The sequence below is a fragment of the Branchiostoma floridae genome, chromosome 1 (assembly GCF_000003815.2).
Source record: "Branchiostoma floridae strain S238N-H82 chromosome 1, Bfl_VNyyK, whole genome shotgun sequence".
Taxonomy (NCBI): Eukaryota; Metazoa; Chordata; class Leptocardii; order Amphioxiformes; family Branchiostomatidae; genus Branchiostoma; species Branchiostoma floridae.
Genome location: NC_049979.1, coordinates 6852013 through 6870752, shown reverse-complemented (window position 1 = coordinate 6870752; position 18740 = coordinate 6852013). Strand labels below are relative to the sequence as shown.

The 18740-nt window shown below is 43.0% G+C and overlaps 2 protein-coding genes across 8 annotated transcripts; both read left to right on the top strand.

Moving 5' to 3' along the window:
• The first annotated feature begins 421 nt into the window (after window positions 1-421).
• LOC118413154 (retinol dehydrogenase 13-like) lies at window positions 422-18700 on the top strand. Of its 6 annotated transcripts, XM_035816375.1 has the most exons (7): window positions 14609-14772; window positions 15105-15185; window positions 16662-16802; window positions 17044-17235; window positions 17345-17626; window positions 17997-18231; window positions 18521-18700. In XM_035816375.1, exons 1-7 carry the CDS (start codon window positions 14727-14729, stop codon window positions 18618-18620), a joined length of 1077 nt encoding a protein of 358 aa, XP_035672268.1. In that variant the 5' UTR covers window positions 14609-14726; the 3' UTR covers window positions 18621-18700. The 6 variants fall into 6 exon arrangements, with proteins under 6 accessions (XP_035672255.1, XP_035672245.1, XP_035672260.1 ...); XM_035816362.1 differs by lacking the exons at window positions 14609-14772; window positions 15105-15185 and adding an exon at window positions 422-654; XM_035816352.1 differs by lacking the exons at window positions 14609-14772; window positions 15105-15185; window positions 16662-16802; ... (2 more) ...; window positions 17997-18231; window positions 18521-18700 and adding exons at window positions 453-714; window positions 1392-1532; window positions 1746-1937; ... (1 more) ...; window positions 2592-2823; window positions 2942-3309.
• LOC118413188 (retinol dehydrogenase 13-like) lies at window positions 4452-13718 on the top strand. Of its 2 annotated transcripts, none has more exons than XM_035816401.1 (6): window positions 4452-4723; window positions 5629-5769; window positions 6295-6486; window positions 11740-12021; window positions 12384-12615; window positions 12734-13718. In XM_035816401.1, the coding sequence occupies exons 1-6, from the start codon at window positions 4678-4680 to the stop codon at window positions 12831-12833; spliced, it is 993 nt and encodes a 330-aa protein (XP_035672294.1). In that variant the 5' UTR covers window positions 4452-4677; the 3' UTR covers window positions 12834-13718. The 2 variants fall into 2 exon arrangements, with proteins under 2 accessions (XP_035672294.1, XP_035672303.1); XM_035816410.1 differs by lacking the exon at window positions 4452-4723 and adding an exon at window positions 4777-5332.
• Window positions 18701-18740: the final 40 nt, after the last annotated feature.

The following is an 18740-nucleotide window of genomic DNA, read 5'->3' as shown; positions in this document are numbered from 1 at the left end:
ATGCATATTATGCAAATGAAGACTTAAGTTGTATAATTAATGAGGAACTCGAATAATTCCAACGTTCTCCATCAGTGAAGTTCAATATATGTAAAACAAGTAATTCATGGCGGGTGCAAACATAAACAGATGCTAAACATGCAAATGAGGAACCGCTTAATGATAAATGACGGGAACTTCATATTTATTCTATGTGTAAGTTAGCTGAGGGTGAACATGTCACTATGCATCATTATGGAAGTCATCTGCATTACAGTCTTAGTATTTTATGGGGGTATGATCTCACCGAACTAGTTCTAACATCGCGCACCCTGCTCCCAGAAGAAGGGTCTTCTAAAGCTCTATGCGGGCCGTTGGTCTATCCAAGGAGCTTTTATCAGTATCATGGGTGCCTTTTATATCTATCTCGTGGAAGGGAAAGAAGAGTGCCAACGTGCTGTAGGGCGATGACCTCGTCATGTTCCAGTGGTAGTGTAAACGTTCCACAACGCAGGGCGGGCGGCACCAGCGTAAATCCGGGTTACCTAGAAAACTGTCGATCCTGTCGACATTTTTTACACCTATACAGTTGGCGACAAAGACAGGTGTTCACCTTGGATCCTTCTAACATGGCGCGTCTTTCCAGAATTGCCGCGATCGTAGTTTTGGCTGCAGGTAAATATCGCCATACCCGGCTTATCGCCCCCCTCCCCACAGTGCTCTGCATCCTGAACCGTGAGTATTCGTATTAAACCACATCAAGGACGTTATATTGAGTTTAAGGTTCTTGAAAACATGTTATAGATTTTTGACTATTAACAGAACATTGTGGGACCGCGTGGCGCAATCGTCAGCACGTTTGACTCAGGTCCAGAAGGACCACCGTCACCGGTCTTGTGCCCTTGGGAAAGGCACTTTACACGACTTTCCTATATAGGCTACAAAAGTCTTCAGCAAATTGAAGTTGGTAGCCTCAAAAACGAAAGAAAAGAAAGAAAGAAAATGGCCGGTCACAGAAGACGTATTTTACTGTAACGTAAACATCAAGACCATAGCATTGTCACCCATGTGACCATTGGACCCGAGGGCAGGAATAGGTCACAGGTCACACCTTAGTGTTACAATTAGTGTTACGTTACCTACTGTGTCTTGTCCCTGCAGCTATGCCATAATCTCAGAACCGTCTCTAACTGGAACTCTTTACCATAATATAGTAGTTAACGTTACAGCTGATAGCGTTAACCAGTTCAAGTCTAGGCTAGATAAATACTGGGAGAGTCGCATGAAGAGTGAAGACCAGGAGTCAGGACACAACAGACGGACGCCTTCTCTCCTGTATCCGGTATCAAGGTATTCAACGTTAGTTGTGCAGTCAGTTGTGAGTCAGTATGCTAACTGCTTTTTGTTTGTAGCTGTGCTGTACGTGCCAGTACGCAGGTGGGCAGCTGGAGGGGTGTGTGAGAGTCAGGCTAGGATGGACGGCAAGACGGTCATCATCACGGGAGCGAACACGGGCATCGGCAAGGTCACGGCCAGGGACATGGCGGAGAGAGGTAAGGAGAGACAGCAAGGAGTAACGTGATTCATGTAACCTAAAAACCTTACCTGGAGGAAGAACATTATCTGTCATAAAGTGTATATGCTCTGTAATCTCCTTTGTTAGATTCAAGTGTAATTCTAAGGTATAGAAGTAAGCCTAAAAAAAGCTTTGCCCAACTGGGGATAAATTTCAACAATGTTCAATCAACTCTCTGCTTTTTCCCCAGGTGCCCGTGTCATTCTCGCCTGCAGAAGTCTGGAGAAAGCAGAGGAGGCTGCTAAAGAAATCCGCAGTCAGACGGGAAACAAGAATGTCGTCGTGCACAAACTTGACCTGGCGTCTCTGACGTCAGTGAGACAGTTTGCAAAGGTGATCAATGATGCTGAGCCAAGATTGGATGTCCTGATTAACAATGCAGGTACAGTACAAGTTCATTGACATGGTTATTAAAAGTACATGTAATTCTTGAATATTAAAGCTTTGTTTTTTATTCTTAAGCTTCATAGAGACTTGTGTCCCGTAATTTCCATTTCTGCACTGTGTGTAGTGTATTTCCTCTCACTATTAACTCCCAACATATGAAAATGAACATGGCCTCTAGATACTAGTAAATGAATATGGCCTATATGTGCAGGTGTGATGGCCTGTCCCAGATGGGAGACAGAGGACGGGTTTGAAATGCAGTTTGGAGTGAACCACCTGGGCCACTTCCTCCTCACCAACCTCCTCCAGGACAAACTCCAGCAGTCCGCACCCAGTCGGGTTGTCACTGTGTCCTCTCTGGCACACGTTTTTACGAGTGGCATTGACTTTGACGACATCAACTATGAAAATGACTACAGTAGAGAGGAGTCCTACTACAGAAGCAAACTGGCTAATGTACTGTTCTCTAAGGAACTTGCCAGGAGGTTAGAAGGTAAATAATGAACTTGGTGTTTGCCTCAAAAACTTATGTTGATGTTTTAGAGCCAGTAGTAATGTAGATCTTCAATGTCTGATTTATAAAAGAAAAGCTTGTCAGCAGATACTGTGATCAAGCTTTGAGTGTAAATCTTTAAATTCTTTTCTACAGGTACCGGGGTCACATCGAACTCCCTCCATCCGGGGGTCATCTACACAGAACTAAGCCGACATCGAGAGGAACATATACGTGGAATAGTTGGTGAACAACTTTCCAAGGTGGTCAATAAGATCATGAGAGGATTTGCTGGTATATTTGGAAAGACCATGGAGGAGGGTGCCCAGACCACTATCTGTTGTGCAGTAGCTGAGGAATGGCGGAACACAACTGGTCTGTACTTCAGGTAGGTGCCACCTTCGTTGGTATTAACTTTGTGGTGTTGTTCATGTAACGTTACATGCAAAATTGCTGCAAAAGTAAAACACATACGATTGCCTGACATGTTTTAATCCCCTGTGCAGTGACTGCGTGCCCAAGGAGACGTCAGCGGCAGGCAAGGATGACGAGGCAGCTGCCAGACTCTGGGACGTCAGTGAGAGGATGGTCGGACTCAAGTCTTGACGTCACACAGAGTACTAGTACATTGTACTAGTATGTCATGGGTTGCAAAATATAAAGCCCGCTTTTAGAAATCTAGAATTACAAGTGATGTGACTACAGTCATGTTACAGAGCTATGCAATTGTGCTTTATTTGTGTGTGCATCACAAGTTCCAGGTTGGATGGAGGGTGAATTTGAATTGTACTGTAGCATGTGTGTCTGTTTGTGTGCATGTACATACTTTCGTGGCAACACTGGTAAGTTATACAATAAATGAATTTTCAATGTATTCTTTTTTGCCTTCTGAAATGCTATTTTACATGTATCATGATATGGATATACACTGTGTATAGTGTTCACATCAACATTAAAAGGTTGTGTTGTAACCGAAGAAGTCCAGATGGTGTGTTCTGAAGTCGTCATGGCGTCACTTCTCAGGACAGTCTTGGCTATTCTCCAAGCAGAGGTTGGGTTGTTGAGATAGTAGTCAGGATTTTTACCGTCTTGCTCAATGAGATGTTTTATCATAGCAGTTTTTAAATGTATCCCTTGTCCCTGACTTCACATTTTTGGGTGGCAGATTGTTTTTTATGTCAGGACAAGGTGGGGCATGTTTGACCAAACCCCGCCCCGGACCCCCTAACATTTAATTTTGGTACTGCAGGGCCATTTTTGTCAAAATATTTCAAAGAGGATAACTGAAGAAAGGAATGACAGACTTCCATCATTATAGCCATGCAGGAAGCTTAGACAAATAAGTACACGGTTTAATATATGCATATTATGCAAATGAGGACTTAATTTGTATAATTAATGAGGAAATCGTATCTTTCCATCGGTGAACTTCAATATATGTAAAACGTCATGTAATTCATGGCGGGTGGAACTTAAACAGATGCGAAACATGCAAAGGAGGAACTGCTTAATGATAAATGAGTCATAAATGGCGGAATCTTTATATTTATTATGTGTGTATGTTAGCTGAGGGTGAACATCACTATGCACAAATTATGTAAATGTGGAAGTCATCTGCATAAAGTCTATTTCATGGGGGTATGAGGTCACCGAACTATTTCATTCATTCATTCCATTCAATTCTCTTCCTATTCTCCGGGTCAAACAAAGTTGTCCTGGCTTTTTTTCTTCTTTGGCATCATCAGTGATACCTCATGTTATAGATCTTATAACCACTGACTGACTGAGCTGCGATGCTCGGGTCCCTCCGGTAATGATACCGAGTTAGCCGATGATAACCATCGCTATCTCATGTGGCTACGCGTTCTCACAGCAACGCCGCGCACCCTGCTCCCAGGAGCAAGAAGGGCCAGCCTAATCAATTTTACTCCTCTGCCGGCTTAACTCCTTCCCCAGCTTATGTTACTGTCTTATGCCACGGAGGAATCTGCTTGGAGATTAGGGTCAGCCTGCAATTGGGGGGCATGCATTGGCCACCGGGAACTGTCACATGGAATGGGAAAAAGAGTGTCAACGGGCTGTAGGGCGATGACCTCTTCTTCGTCACGGTTACACAACGCAGGGCAGCCGGCACCGTAGATCCGGGTTTGATAACGTTACCTAGTAACCTGTCGGTCCTGTCGACATTTTTTCACCTGTTCAGTTGCCGACAAGACAGGTGTTCATCTTGGACCCTTCTAACATGGGGCGTCTTTCCAGAATCGCTGCGATCGTAGTTTTGGCTGCAGGTAAATATCGCCACACCCATATGATCCCATATCGCCCCCCTCCCCACGGTGCTCTGCATCCTGAACCACATCCTTAACAACATCAATGACGTTATATTGGACATATAAAGGTCGACAACATGTTATAGACCTTTGACTATTAACAGAACTTGGCATGGAATACGTATTTCACTGCAGTGTCGGTAACGTCATATTACGTTGCACCCGAAGTTGATGGTTCCTTCAATCGGACACTTAATAACCCAGGGTATTGAATGACAGGACGCTCCCGTCAATGAGAATTTGTTGCAATAACAGAAATGTTCCTGTCAACAATATCACTAACGGAGATCTAAATAAAACAAAAATCTTTAACTATTACTACTTACACAGGTCACAATTTTGACAATCCAATTATTTGCTACATTACTTAGAATAATTGACACTTTTACATTAATCATGGAAATTAGGGACTTATTTGCATAATTGTTATTTGCTAATCTTCCACCTGCCACAAACTATGACGCTTGAATACAAGACGGTGTATTCCAGCCCGATCGTGAAGATGATCGCCCGAAGGCCGGAGGGTGATCGGACCCGAGAGAGGATTATGTCACAACCTTGACTCACGTTAGTACGCAATAAGTGTTACCGACTGTGTCTTGTCCCTGCAGCTATGCTGTAGTGTCAGAACTGTCTCTAACTGGAACTCTTTACCAGATGCAGTAGTATACGTTACAGCTGATAGCGTTTACCAGTTCAGGTCTTAGGCTAGATAGATACTAGGCCAGAGTCGCAGGTACGTCACATGAAGAGCGAAGAACAGGGCACAACAGGCGGACGCCGCTCCTGTATGCGATATCAAGGTATTTATATGCCGTAGTTGTGCAGTCTGAGTCAGTGTGCTAACTGCTTTTTGTTTGTAGCTGTGCTGTACGTGCCAGTACGCAGGTGGACAGCTGGAGGGGTGTGTGAGAGTCAGGCTAGGATGGACGGCAAGACTGTCATCATCACGGGAGCGAACACGGGCATCGGCAAGGTCACGGCCAGGGACATGGCGCAGAGAGGTAAGGAGACACAGCAAGGAGTAACGTGATTCAACTAGTTAACAAGATTACAATGGTCTTTGTAAACCTTACAGAGAGGAAAAACATCTGTCGTGAAGAGTATATATATTAATCTTTTAGATTCAAGTGCAACGTTAATTTGTTAAGTGTGAAAATATGTATGATCGAGCTAATGCGTGCTTGAGGCGCCTCCTCGAACACGGAACCCCCGTTTTACGTCCCTTCCGAAAGACGATTTCGTGGACATTTGAGTCGGGCTCAGACCTGGTCGGGCTACAGCATCCGGTCGTCCTTGAGTGGTCTCCCATCCAAGAGCTGTCCGGACTGCATGTTGCTTAACTTCCTAGATCGAGGGATTGGGTGTATCCCAAGCGCCAGACGGCCGTACCATACCTTAATCCTTAAGCCCTTTTGAGGTAAACGTTATCAATTGATACAAAACTTTGTAAGTCCGAAGAGAAAAAACTGTGCAATGTAATGTTTCAATGGAAATTATTCCCAGTCAATTCTCTGTCCATCCTCCAGGTGCCCGTGTGATTCTAGCCTGCAGAAGTCTGGAGAAAGCAGAGGAGGCTGCTAAAGAAATCCGAAGTCAGACGGGAAACAAGAATGTCGTCGTGCACAAACTTGACCTGGCGTCTCTGACGTCAGTGAGACAGTTCGCAAAGGTGATCAATGATGCTGAGCCAAGATTGGATGTCCTGATTAACAATGCAGGTACAGTACAAGTTCGGTGATATGGCCATTCATACATGTAAGTACAGGAAATTGTTTTCTTCCCTAAAATAATTTCATCAGGTTGGTGCATCATAGGACATTAGAGTTTTCTTTGCTAAGCCATGTTTGGGATAGTGTTCTCGCCGCAAAATCGCCACCTACATCGGGTGCATATAGCGGCGAGAAGCAGAACTCCAGTTAGAGCTCTGAGTAGGATATCTGACAGACATCGAAACGTCAGTAGATGAGAAAAAAATGAATGTGTGTGAGAAATTGTTTGCTGTTAAACAAAGCTTCCTTAACCAAAGATGGATCGAGGTCTTGAAGTCGAAGTCTTCAAGACTTTGACTGTCAAGTTCCCATATATAATCACTATTACTGGTGCAGGTGTGTATGCCTGCCCCAGATGGGAGACAGAGGACGGGTTTGAGCTGATGTTCGGAGTGAACCACCTGGGCCACTTCCTCCTCACCAACCTCCTCCTGGACCTGCTGAAGAAGTCTGCCCCCAGCAGGGTCGTCACGGTGGCCTCTGAGGCTCACATTTTACGAATGGCATGACTTGACGACATTAATTATGAGAATAACTATGATTCAGAGGAGTCCTACTACAGAAGCAAGGTGGCCAATATACTGTTCTCCAGGGAACTTGCCAGGAGGTTAGAAGGTACATGAATGAACATGTTCAATGCTAAATAAATGTTAACGTTTTAGTGCTTGTAGTAATGTAGATCATGGGTGTCATTTTGTGCATCTGAAATAAAAGAAGCACTACCTTTTAGGTTGTAGTGTTATGAATTATGAAGGGTATGAAATAATTATAAACGCTTACTGGTGTTGGGACAAAGCTTCAATGAATAACCAGGTTTACCTCTGTGAAAAAGGACATGTTGTTTTGAGTGTGTCTTTGTGTTTGAGTGTTCTATGTGTTTGTTGTCGGCACAGCTCTAATTTGTTAAGGAAAAGCTTCTCAGCCTAAGATGTGCTGATACTATGATCAAGATTTGATCAATCTGTTAAATTCTTCCGTGCAGGTACTGGGGTCACATCGAACTCACTCCATCCGGGAATCATTTACACAGAAATAAACCGACATCGAGAGGACTACATACGTGGAATAGTAGGTGCACAGCTTTCCAAGGTGGCCAACATTTTAATGGAGGGATTTGTCCGTGTGATTGGAAAGACCTGGGAGGAGGGAGCCCAGACCACTATCTGTTGTGCAGTAGCTGAGGAATGGCAGAACACAACTGGTCTGTACTTCAGGTAGGTGCCACCTTTGTTAGTAATGACTTTGTGGTGATATTCATGTAATGTTACATGCAAATTTCCTGCCAAAGTAAGACCCATACGATTACCTGACATATTTCAATCCCCTGTGCAGTGACTGCGTGCCCAAGGAGACGTCAGCGGCAGGCAAGGATGACGAGGCAGCTGCCAGACTCTGGGACGTCAGTGAGAGGATGGTCGGACTCAAGTCATGACGTCACTCAGAGAATGTCATGGGTTGCGAAATTTAAAGCCACCTTGTAGAAATGTACAATCACAGATGATGTGACTACAGTCATGTTACAGAGCTATGCAATTATGCTTATTTGTGAGTGCATCACAAGTTCCAGATTGAAAAAAAAAGCTAGAATTAACTTGACCTCTGAGACACTGTGCCATGTAAAGTACTGTAGAATGTGTGCCTATGTAAGCTATACAACTGGTGCCTTATCAATGTAGTTTTTTGCCTCCTGGAATATTCGGTTATTATCAGATGGATACTTGCGTGAACATATTACTGCTGAAGTGCAATGTAGTACGTGTATTTAGATTAGGTTGCAATCATCAGTGCTAGCCTACTAGTATAGTGTGCGTCCGTTTGACAAGAATTCCCAAAATGAATTTTTCCACGTCTGTGTAGTTGCATCATCCCTTTAGAGAGGAATAACTCGGGAATGGGTTGATGGATCTTCATGATATTTGAAATGTAGATAGCTTCAGAGATGCCTTACATGATTAAATGCTAATGATGCAAATCAAGGGCTAATTTGCATAATTAATGAGGACAGTTCATAAATACACTGCATTTCATGTTAGAATACGACTAAATATGCCATATGTAACTAAAAAAGAGAGGATTATAAGGTTTATTGTTAGGTATATATCTGATTGGCAAAAATTCTCGAAATTCCACAGCAATTCATCTGCACGTGCGCATTTGCACCACACTTTTGGAAGGGAATAACTCGGGAAAGGGTTGACGGATCATCGTGATTTTTGATATGTAAATAACTTCGGAGATGCCTTCTATAAATAAGGACTATTAATGCAAACCATGGGATAATTTGCATAACTAATTGGCACAGTTTATTAAGCCACATAATACTAATTTCATTATACTAGGACACTTCAACTGTTAAACATGACATATGTAACTTGAAAAGAGAGAAATATCGATAGACATCAATTATGCAAATTTTTACCTATTTTACATAATCGATGAGAAATTTTGTATCATAGTGTTAAATGACGAAAATTCCATTCTTGCGACATTTGGCAGGAACATGTACGTTAAGTTGAACATGCAGACGTAAGTCATGCAAATTAGGGTCTCTTTTACATGATGAGAAAATGCTACAATAGCTTTCTTTGCTAAGACTTTCATACTTTGAACACATTGTTATTTAAGCAGAGGAGATGATCAACTGATATCGTTTATGCAAATTAGGACCTCATTTGTATGATCAATGAGAAACATTTATAATAGGTCACTCGTCACAAGAGATCGCCTTTCTTGTTAACAGCAATGCCCTTCAAACATGCATGTTACATAAAGCAATCTTCATACATACAGCCAGGCGAAAGGATAGAATATAACTACAACACACCTAAAACAACAATCATCAATACTAGTAATTAATATAAACAGTAAAACCGTCACCATGGCAATAGTTTTTATTGCCACACTTATCTTTACTTACTTCTGAAGGAGGATACTGCATATGCTGTTTTGCACGTTGGGTTACAAAATAAACTTTTTGCAATATAATGGCTACTAGTATCTTCTTTTTGTGTGAAGAATTTTCTTACTTTCTTCTTTCGGTTCATGAAATTCATACCACAAATCTGGTGGTAAAACCTGTACCAATACAAATGTTTAAATATTCATTAAAATGTTGTGTCGTAACCGAAGGTATGAAAAACGCTGTTCCCGATAATAATCAATGGATGATCAATCATTAACTTCCTTTGGCGGATGAAGTGTTGGGCGATAGGCTAATGACCCTCTGTTTACACGAAGTTATCTGCACAGTCCTTACCATTTCCTACCATATTGTGCTGAACTAATGTGTTAGTGGAGGATTGGACTGGGCCTCTTTCAGAATCAACGCAACGTCTTCGGGTGCACACATCAGGCGTGGCCCACCTGTGCTGACACGAACCTCACCATGGCGTCACTTCTCAGGATCACTGCGATCACTGTCTTGGCCGCAGGTAACATCTATTCCGCCGGGTGCCATAATACCGCCATATATAAAAAAAATTGTTATAGAGTACTTCTCAAGATTGTCTTCAACACCTAAATATCTAAAGTCTGGACTAATGCTGCATTAGTATATCTCTTTAAATCACTTTAATTTCAGACATTTTCCCCATGTGGCAGTATTATGTCATCTGGTGGAATCATTAGAGCACAGAAAGTACAGAAAGTCATGTTAGTACGCAACTGCCCTTCTGTGTCCGTATTATGATAATTTTACTTATTGTGTCTTGTTTGATTCGTCCCTGCAGCTGTCCTATATAATGTTATGTGACCTTATATCAATACACAATCACATCATGGTGAGCAGCTGTGTCCGCTTAAAGCTTGTTGTAGTGTTTTCTGACTCTTTTTTCCCCTGCAGCTGTGCTGTACGTGTTCACCATGGATCCTTCTAACATGGCGAGACTTTCCAGAATCGCTGCGATCGTAGTTTTGGCTGCAGGTAAATATCGCAATACTCACTTCGCCCCCTTCCCGACAGTGCTCTTGGATACTTGGATACTGCATCCTCAGGAATCGCGTCCTAACCACATCAAGGGCATTACATTGAGTATAAGATCCTTGACAACATGTTATAGATCTTTAGAGAACTTGGCAAGGCAGGTCACCGAACACGTATTGTTGGTACAATACGTTACACCTGAGGCATTGATGGTTTCTTCGATCCGATCTCTGATACCAAGGACGTTATTTGTCGCACTATTGTCGACAAAATGTTCCTGTCAAGAAGAGATAGTATGTTCCTATCAATAAGAGTGTTTTTGCAATATTGACACGATATTCCTGTCAGTCATTTTTTTCTTGCGCTATTGATATAATAATCCTGTGAATAGCACCACATGGTACTGTTAACCCAAGAAGTGCTGTAGTGTTTGCTGACTCTTGTTTGCCCCCGCAGCTTTGCTGTACGTGCCAGTACGCAGGTGGGCAGCTGGAGGGGTGTGTGAGAGTCAGGCTAGGATGGACGGCAAGACGGTCATCATCACGGGAGCAAACACGGGCATCGGCAAGGTCACGGCCAGGGACATGGCGGAGAGAGGTAAGGAGAGACAAGAGGAACCTGTAATTAATTAGAATTATCTTTCCTGAGAAAATCAGACGATGGTAAAAACTTATCTGTCATAAATAAAAGTGCAAGTGGATTATGTTCAACAGCTAAAATATATTTAGAAATAATTTCATTCATCCATTAATTCATTCATTTATTTGTTAATTCATTCCCTCTTTCAATTAATTCTCTGCTGTCCCAGGAGCCCGTGTCATTCTTGCCTGCAGAAGTTTGGCGAAAGCAGAGGAGGCCGCTAAAGAAATTCGCAGTCAGACGGGAAGCAAGAATGTCGTCGTGCACAAACTTGACCTTGCATCTTTAGCATCAGTGAGACAGTTTGCAAAGGTGATCAATGATGCTGAAGCAAGATTGGATGTCCTGATTAACAATGCAGGTACAGTAGAAGTTTCTTCACATAAGTACAGCAAATTGGAAATAGGAGGATTCTTTTTACACAACCAGCAGGTCCTTACATTGCTTACGTTTCGATGTCTCTCAGACACCTTCGTCAGAGTTCTCACCGCTATGTGTAGCCGATGTAGGTGGCGCTTTCGGAAGTACAGGAAATTGTTTTACCGTTATACAAAGCTTCATTGACTGCTGAGCTGGAGGCGGATCGAAGTTTTTTTAGTCTGGTTGTAAATTCCCATATATAACCACTATTACTGGTACAGGTGTGATGGGCTGTCCCAGATGGGAGACAGAAGACGGGTTTGAGATGCAGTTTGGAGTCAACCACCTGGGCCACTTCCTCCTCACCAACCTCCTCCTGGACCTGCTGAAGAAGTCTGCTCCCAGCAGGGTGGTCACGGTGTCTTCGTTGGGACATGCTTTTACGAGTGGCATTGACTTTGACGACATCAACTATGAAAAGGACTATGATAAAGGGGAGTCCTACCGCAGAAGCAAGCTTGCTAATGTACTCTTCTCCGGGGAACTTGCCAGGAGGTTAGAAGGTAAATGATGAACATGATGTTCAACTCCAAGACGTGTGAAATATATAGACGGTAAAAACAATACACACGATAACATAAATGTCAGTCAACTCGATAAAGTGTTGAAAAGAATGATTACATTTTAGGATATAGTGACAGCAGAATGATATAAATCATTGAGGACACTTTGTATAACTGCAAATCGAAAAGAACTGATTTTTAGGTTGAGTGGTGAGTTTTATAGTCTCTTGCTGATGTTGATATGAAAGTTCAGTGAACCGCCACTGCTGTTTGTAAAGGTAAAGCTTGCAACTTGATACGCTGAAGTATAGCAAGATTAGGGGGGAAATCTGTACAAAAATTCTTCTTGTAAAACTTTGCAGGTACTGGGGTCACATCAAATTCCCTCCATCCGGGGGTCATCTACACAGAACTACACCGGTATCAAGAGGAACTCATACATGGAGCAGAAGGGGCACAACTTTCCAAGGTGGCCAATAAGGTCATAGAAGGATTTGTTGGTATATTTGGAAAGACCTGGGAGGAGGGAGCCCAGACCACTATCTGTTGTGCAGTAGCTGAGGAATGGCAGAACACAACTGGTCTGTACTTCAGGTAGGTGTCACCTGTATTGGTGTTGAGGCGATGTCCTTATACATATACATGCAAAACTCCTGCCAACACGAGACACATAAATCTGACTACTAGTATCACATTTGACTCCCCTGTGCAGTGACTGCGTGCCCAAGGAGCCGTCAGCGGCAGGCATGGATGACGAGGCAGCTGCCAGACTCTGGGACGTCAGCGAGAGGATGGTCGGACTCAAGTCATAACGTCACACAGAGCATGTTTCACTCTACATAGGGTTACTCCCGCTAGCTAGTAACTTATAAGACGGACGGAGTTCTATTACATTGTCAACATATTCAATTACATTTTGTATAATGAATATGTCATATGATACAAACAGCAGAATTTTAAACTTAACCCAAACTTATATTGTAGGTACTAAACGCTTTGTAACCACCTACTAAACCCTTCAATCAATAACTTAAGCTTGTTACATTTTATGTATCTTGGACTACACAAACAATTAGTAACTTGCAATTGCTGTGAATTGCTTGTTGTTGATATCATTTTATTTGTCTTCGTCAGTTGTAATCTTTTTTAGGGGTGATGTTTATATTGGCATGTTGATAGAGTGCACCACCTCTCTGTCCTGTACTGTACTCTGTTAATCAATAAAAATACAATTATACGTTTATTGCAAGTTCATGCCCGAGCGCTAATTGCAGGTACAAGCAACATGTATAATAACGGAAGGTACAGAGGTGCTAGGAACAACATTCTATGACTATGCTGTGCTACTTAAGTGTACATTATACCAATTTTGTTAGGTTTGATTTCTTCTTTTTGGGCAGTGGAAGACGAAGTTACCCACTCCTTTATAATGTGTGGGTTCTTTGATAAAATGGTATATAATGATGTGAATACCCACTTGAACAGGGTACTGCTGAAGTTCAATGTAGGACAAGTGGTTGCATCCAGGTTCCAATCATTACTGGCCCTTCACTGCCTGTTCCTTGTTGCTATAACGTTATATTCTCATCCTTAGAAATGCATCAGTTTATACATACTATTAGCTTTTGTAGTTACTGGAGCATAAAGAACACTGTTGTAGACTTTACGTTTGTTGCAAAATAAATTTACTTTTGTGCCATGGGGGTAACTTGTATTGTACATGTATGTGTTCGTGTCGAGAATTTTCCCACTCTCGAGCTCTCTGTGAAGAATGTTCCAATGCAAGGGATTGATTACCTACTTCCTTGCTGTATACCGTAAGGCTTACAACATTACTAATGCTAAAAGAGTAGTTTTATGTCATGCCTGGGCCGCGATGACGTTCAATACAGGTGTTCCGGACCGTGTGATAAAAAGTCGCACTACTATACAGAGGATTCGAAGTTATATCACTCTGGCTTTATCGAATAATTCGAACTGTTTCTGTACACGCCAGCCCTGCACGCCAGCGCGGTGCGGTCGAAAATTCGAATACCTGATCCGGACGTCGGAACATTACTTAATGCCGGGGGATCCTACCGGCGGTCGGGCTGGTACCTCGGGTGATACGGAATACACCGTGTTGTGTTCTATATGTATTGTGACCGAGGCAGTCAAGTCAGCATGAATAGCCGTGTTCTCGATTCATAAAGGATTAAATACCTTATCCAGGGTTGGACAAGTTTTCTAAAATACACTTATCCTATCGGTCAAGTACATAGGAAATTTACTTACCCGAAACAAATTTTCACTAGCCCGACCTTTTTCTATGTTTTTTCACTTCCGAAGATGGAATCTTTTTATCATTGGCTCTAGTTTCCTGTGTAGACCAATGTTTGATGCCATGACTGTGAAAAGTAACAAGCATATCAAAATCTCGCTCATTGAAAAATCTTACTTGTCCGATCGGGCAAGTGGGCCGGGGTAGGACATGCATGTGAGAGTGACCGATAGGTCAATGACTTTAAGATTATGAATACAGGGAGGCGATTGGTTAACTCCTGGCAAACACGGCATGACTCAGCTCAGTCGGACCTGTTCCTGACCTGTCGTACTGTAGCAGTGTGGTGGTTAGTGGAAGACAGGACTGGTCCTTTTTTTCAGAATCAACGCAACTACCTCGGACGTACACATCGTGACACCCGTGTGCTGACAGAGATCTCACCATGGCGCCACTTCTTAGGTTCACTGCAATCACCGTCTTGGCCGCAGGTAACATCTACTCAAATACAGCCACATCAAAAACATTGTTACAGAGGCCTTCTCAAGATTGTCTTCAACACCTAAAGATCTAAAGTCAGGATTACTAATGCTACATTGATGCATCTCTTTAAATTACCTTCGTATAATCATGCCTTTTTCGCCATGTGGTGGTATTATGGCATCGGGCTCCGGGAATTATGAGTTGATGTTAACGTTAGAAATCAGTCATACTACAGAGAGTCGTGCCAGTACGCAGCTGTCCTTCTGCATGACAATCACATCACGGTGAGCAGCTGTGCCCGCGTGTTGTAGTGTTTTCTGACTCTTTTTTGCCCCTGCAGCTGTGCTGTACGTGTTCAACTCGGATCCTTCTAACATGGCGAGACTTTCCAGAATCGCTGCGATCGTAGTTTTGGCTGCAGGTAAATATCGCTATACCCATATCGCCCCCTCCTCACAGTGCTCTTGTATACTTGGATACAGAGAAGGTGAAGTCAGCATGAATAGCCGTGTTTTCAAATCATAAATGATTAAATACCGTATCCAGGGTTGGACAAGTTATCTATTTTTTTTTTATTTTCCCTGGCCCGAAATTTAAATGATTTTTTAAAAGCATTTTTCTTTTTCATTTGCATGAATTATTTTATCATTGGCTCTATTTTCCTGTGTTGACCAATGTCTGATGCCATGGCTGTGAAAAGTAACAAGCATATCAAAATCTTACTTGCCCGATCGGGCAAGTGGGGTAGGTCATTATATAGCTAGGCTATTTCACTTGGCTTGCCCGGGACATAGTCCAACCCTGTTATAGCTCATTCATTTCTAGTCGGCGTGACATGCATGTCAGAGTGACCGATAGGTCAATGACCTTAAGAGTATGAATACAGGGAGGTGATTGGTTAACTCCTGTCAAACACGGCATGACCCAGGTCATGATCACCTGTTCCTGCCCCGTTGTACTGTATTAGTGTGGTAGTCAGTCGAAGACAGGACTAGTCCACTTCTTCAGAATCAACGCAACTACTTCGGACGTGCGCAGCGTGAAACCCGTGTGCTGACAGAATTCTTACAATGGCGCAATTTCTCAAGATCGCTGCAGTCGTGTTAGTGGCAGGTAACGTTAGCAAACACAGTCATGCTATGTACAGCGAGTCACGTTGGTCCGGTTAATTCTGGTGCTGGATTTATCATTATGGACCCCTGACCTTTCTTTCTTCGTTCTACATTTTGGTCTTCTTTCGGATCAGAGCAGCCAAATTCCATGCCAGTTTCAAAATTGAGAGAAACTAATTCACGACCGCTCAATGGCTACCATGACGGAAATGTAACTGTGATAGTTTGCTCTACTGAGGTCATTGCCCTTACGGTCAACACGTCATGCTGGAACTGATAACGTTACATGAGATCTCATTTCAAACGCAATGCTTGAAGAGTATAATACAGGCAAGTTGATAATGTAACTTGTAAGCGATGCCTGGATTCGAATCAATTGTGGGAAGCAACATGCGTTTACATGGCTGTAATGTTAGATTGCAGTTCTTATTTTTTTCGTTGATAAATAGTTAAAGTTTTTTTCGGTTTAGACCATGGAAACGCTTGATGTAAATAATCGTTTGTTTTATTGCGCGTTGCATACGCCAGGAAACGTTAGCTCATTGTTGCCTGCCTACACCGACTTGTTTATGTGTCCTCTCAGTGCATGGCAGTAACGTATTATGTAGCAGTGGGCCCTTATTTTTTATTTTTTAAATTTTTTTATGTCCTGCATTCCCACGTGGAAACGAACTAAAGGCATAAAGCTAACAAGGCTGTAACGGTACACGCCATTACGTACGTCACAGGTGTTCCGACCCGAGTAAGCGTGCTGTTTGCTGACTATTTCTTGTTTGCCCCCGCAGCTGTGCTGTACGTGCCAGTACGCAGGTGGGCAGCTGGAGGGGTGTGTGAGAGTCAGGCTAGGATGGACGGCAAGACGGTCATCATCACGGGAGCGAACACGGGCATCGGCAAGGTCACGGCCAGGGACATGGCGGAGAGAGGTAAGGCTACGTATACATGACAGAGCGCGGAAAATGAACTAATATAATGAACCAAATTTATATGAGATACGTCAGAAAACATTGACTCACAGTGCGGTCCTATAGGACGAAAATCCGTTTGCAGGTACAGAAATGCACTGACACAAAAAATTAGACCTCTGTCAGAAGCGCACATGTACAGTTCCTATAAATGACCGTGATTATACAGATTGTTGTAAGTAATTGTTTCCATCCATCCCAGGTGCCCGTGTCATTCTCGCCTGCAGGAGTCTGGAGAAAGCCGAGGAGGCTGCTAAAGAAATCCGCAGTCAGACGGGAAACAAGAATGTCGTCGTGCACAAACTTGACCTGGCGTCTCTGACGTCAGTGAGACAGTTTGCAAAGGTGATCAATGATGCTGAGCCAAGATTGGATGTCCTGATTAACAATGCAGGTAACCATTGAGATCCGATGTGTTTTATACATTTTATACATTTGTATTATAAGACACAAACCTTAATTAGCATCGAAGGTCATGCGATCACCGATTCGTTTTTCCGCAGGCGTGATGCACACTCCCAGATGGGAGACAGAGGACGGATTTGAGATGCAGTTTGGAGTGAACCACCTGGGCCCCTTCCTCCTCACCAACCTCCTCCTGGACAAACTCCGGCAGTCCGCACCCAGCCGAGTTGTCACGGTGGCCTCCCTGGCACACACCTTCACAAGCGGCATCGACTTTGACGATATCAATTCTCAGAACAGCTATCATTTGGAAAAAGCGTATGATCGCAGCAAGCTGGCTAATGTTCTGTTTTCACGGGAGCTCTCAAAGAAATTGAAAGGTAAGGGCAACCGCTACCAAATAGCCTATCTAAACGATGTGCATTGTCTCATGTACAACATTTGAGATAGTTAACAGGGCTTATGTTGTATTTGTCAGCCAGCGAAAGTTTTGAGTGTTGAATAGGGACACACACAAAGAGTATTATTCCATGAAAACTATCGACTTTGTACAGCTCCAGACTGTGACATAACCCTTATCATTATTTTCTTTCCTACAAGATCAGCCTCATTTTACGAGAATGTGGCTGCAACTGTGAACATGTACACGCAGTCGACGTTTCAGCTCGAAACCTTATTCAGAACTTGACAGACTGAGGTACTGATGTAGACGCCGAAGCTAAATAGCACGTTTTTACCAATCATACACAGGTACCGGAGTCACCTCAAATTCTCTTCATCCTGGAGTCATTATGGAGTCCGACCTGATGCGCTACCGACGGGACGAGTGGCAGGGGAAATTTGGCGAACACGTTGCCAGTGCGTTAAGGAAGGTGGTTGGAGCCATTTTTTCCGTGTTCGGAAAAACCGTAGAGGAAGGTGCGCAGACAAGCATTTGTTGTGCCGTGGCTGAGGACCTGGAAAACACGACCGGACTTTACTTCAGGTTGGTCTTCTGTCTTCCAGCCGTGCGTTTATATCGGATTATCTTTCTTGGTGCTCTTCAACTGCTTATAGCAAGCTTTATTGACACGACAAAAGGTACAGTTGTTTGGTCAAATATAAACTACAAAAACAAAGTGGATACAGAGTTAATCTTAAAACTCAACTAAACAATGTGTGAATGTAGGATATTAAGAAAACCCCCAGACAATCAGGGCATGTGGCTACACATGAGTGTCACTATATAAGTACCACACAGAAAGTTTTAGCAAACTGTTTGTGTCATATTACAGTGACTGCGTGCCCAAGGAGACGTCAGCGGCAGGCATGGATGACGAGGCAGCTGCCAGACTCTGGGACGTCAGTGAGAGGATGGTCGGCCTCAAGTCATAACGTCACACAGAGCATGTTTCACTCCATAGAACAGTTCTCATATGTGCTGTACTGCATTCGAATTAAAGAAATTATGTTAAGCACTTGACAATTTTTTAAAACTTCTCATTAGATTCACTC

What these genes read in the sequence shown, in the direction of transcription:
- LOC118413154 (XM_035816362.1), top strand. Translation starts at nt 447, where the DNA reads ATGACCTCGTCATGTTCCAGTGGTAGTGTAAACGTTCCACAACGCAGG. An exon ending in GCTCTCAAAGAAATTGAAAG is followed by an intron (nt 17,627 to 17,996) that starts GTAAGGGCAACC and finishes AATCATACACAG; the next exon opens with GTACCGGAGTCACCTCAAAT. An exon ending in ACGACCGGACTTTACTTCAG is followed by an intron (nt 18,232 to 18,520) that starts GTTGGTCTTCTG and finishes GTCATATTACAG; the next exon opens with TGACTGCGTGCCCAAGGAGA.
- LOC118413188 (XM_035816401.1), top strand. Translation starts at nt 4,678, where the DNA reads ATGGGGCGTCTTTCCAGAATCGCTGCGATCGTAGTTTTGGCTGCAG. An exon ending in GATCGTAGTTTTGGCTGCAG is followed by an intron (nt 4,724 to 5,628) that starts GTAAATATCGCC and finishes TTTTGTTTGTAG; the next exon opens with CTGTGCTGTACGTGCCAGTA. An exon ending in CAGGGACATGGCGCAGAGAG is followed by an intron (nt 5,770 to 6,294) that starts GTAAGGAGACAC and finishes TCCATCCTCCAG; the next exon opens with GTGCCCGTGTGATTCTAGCC.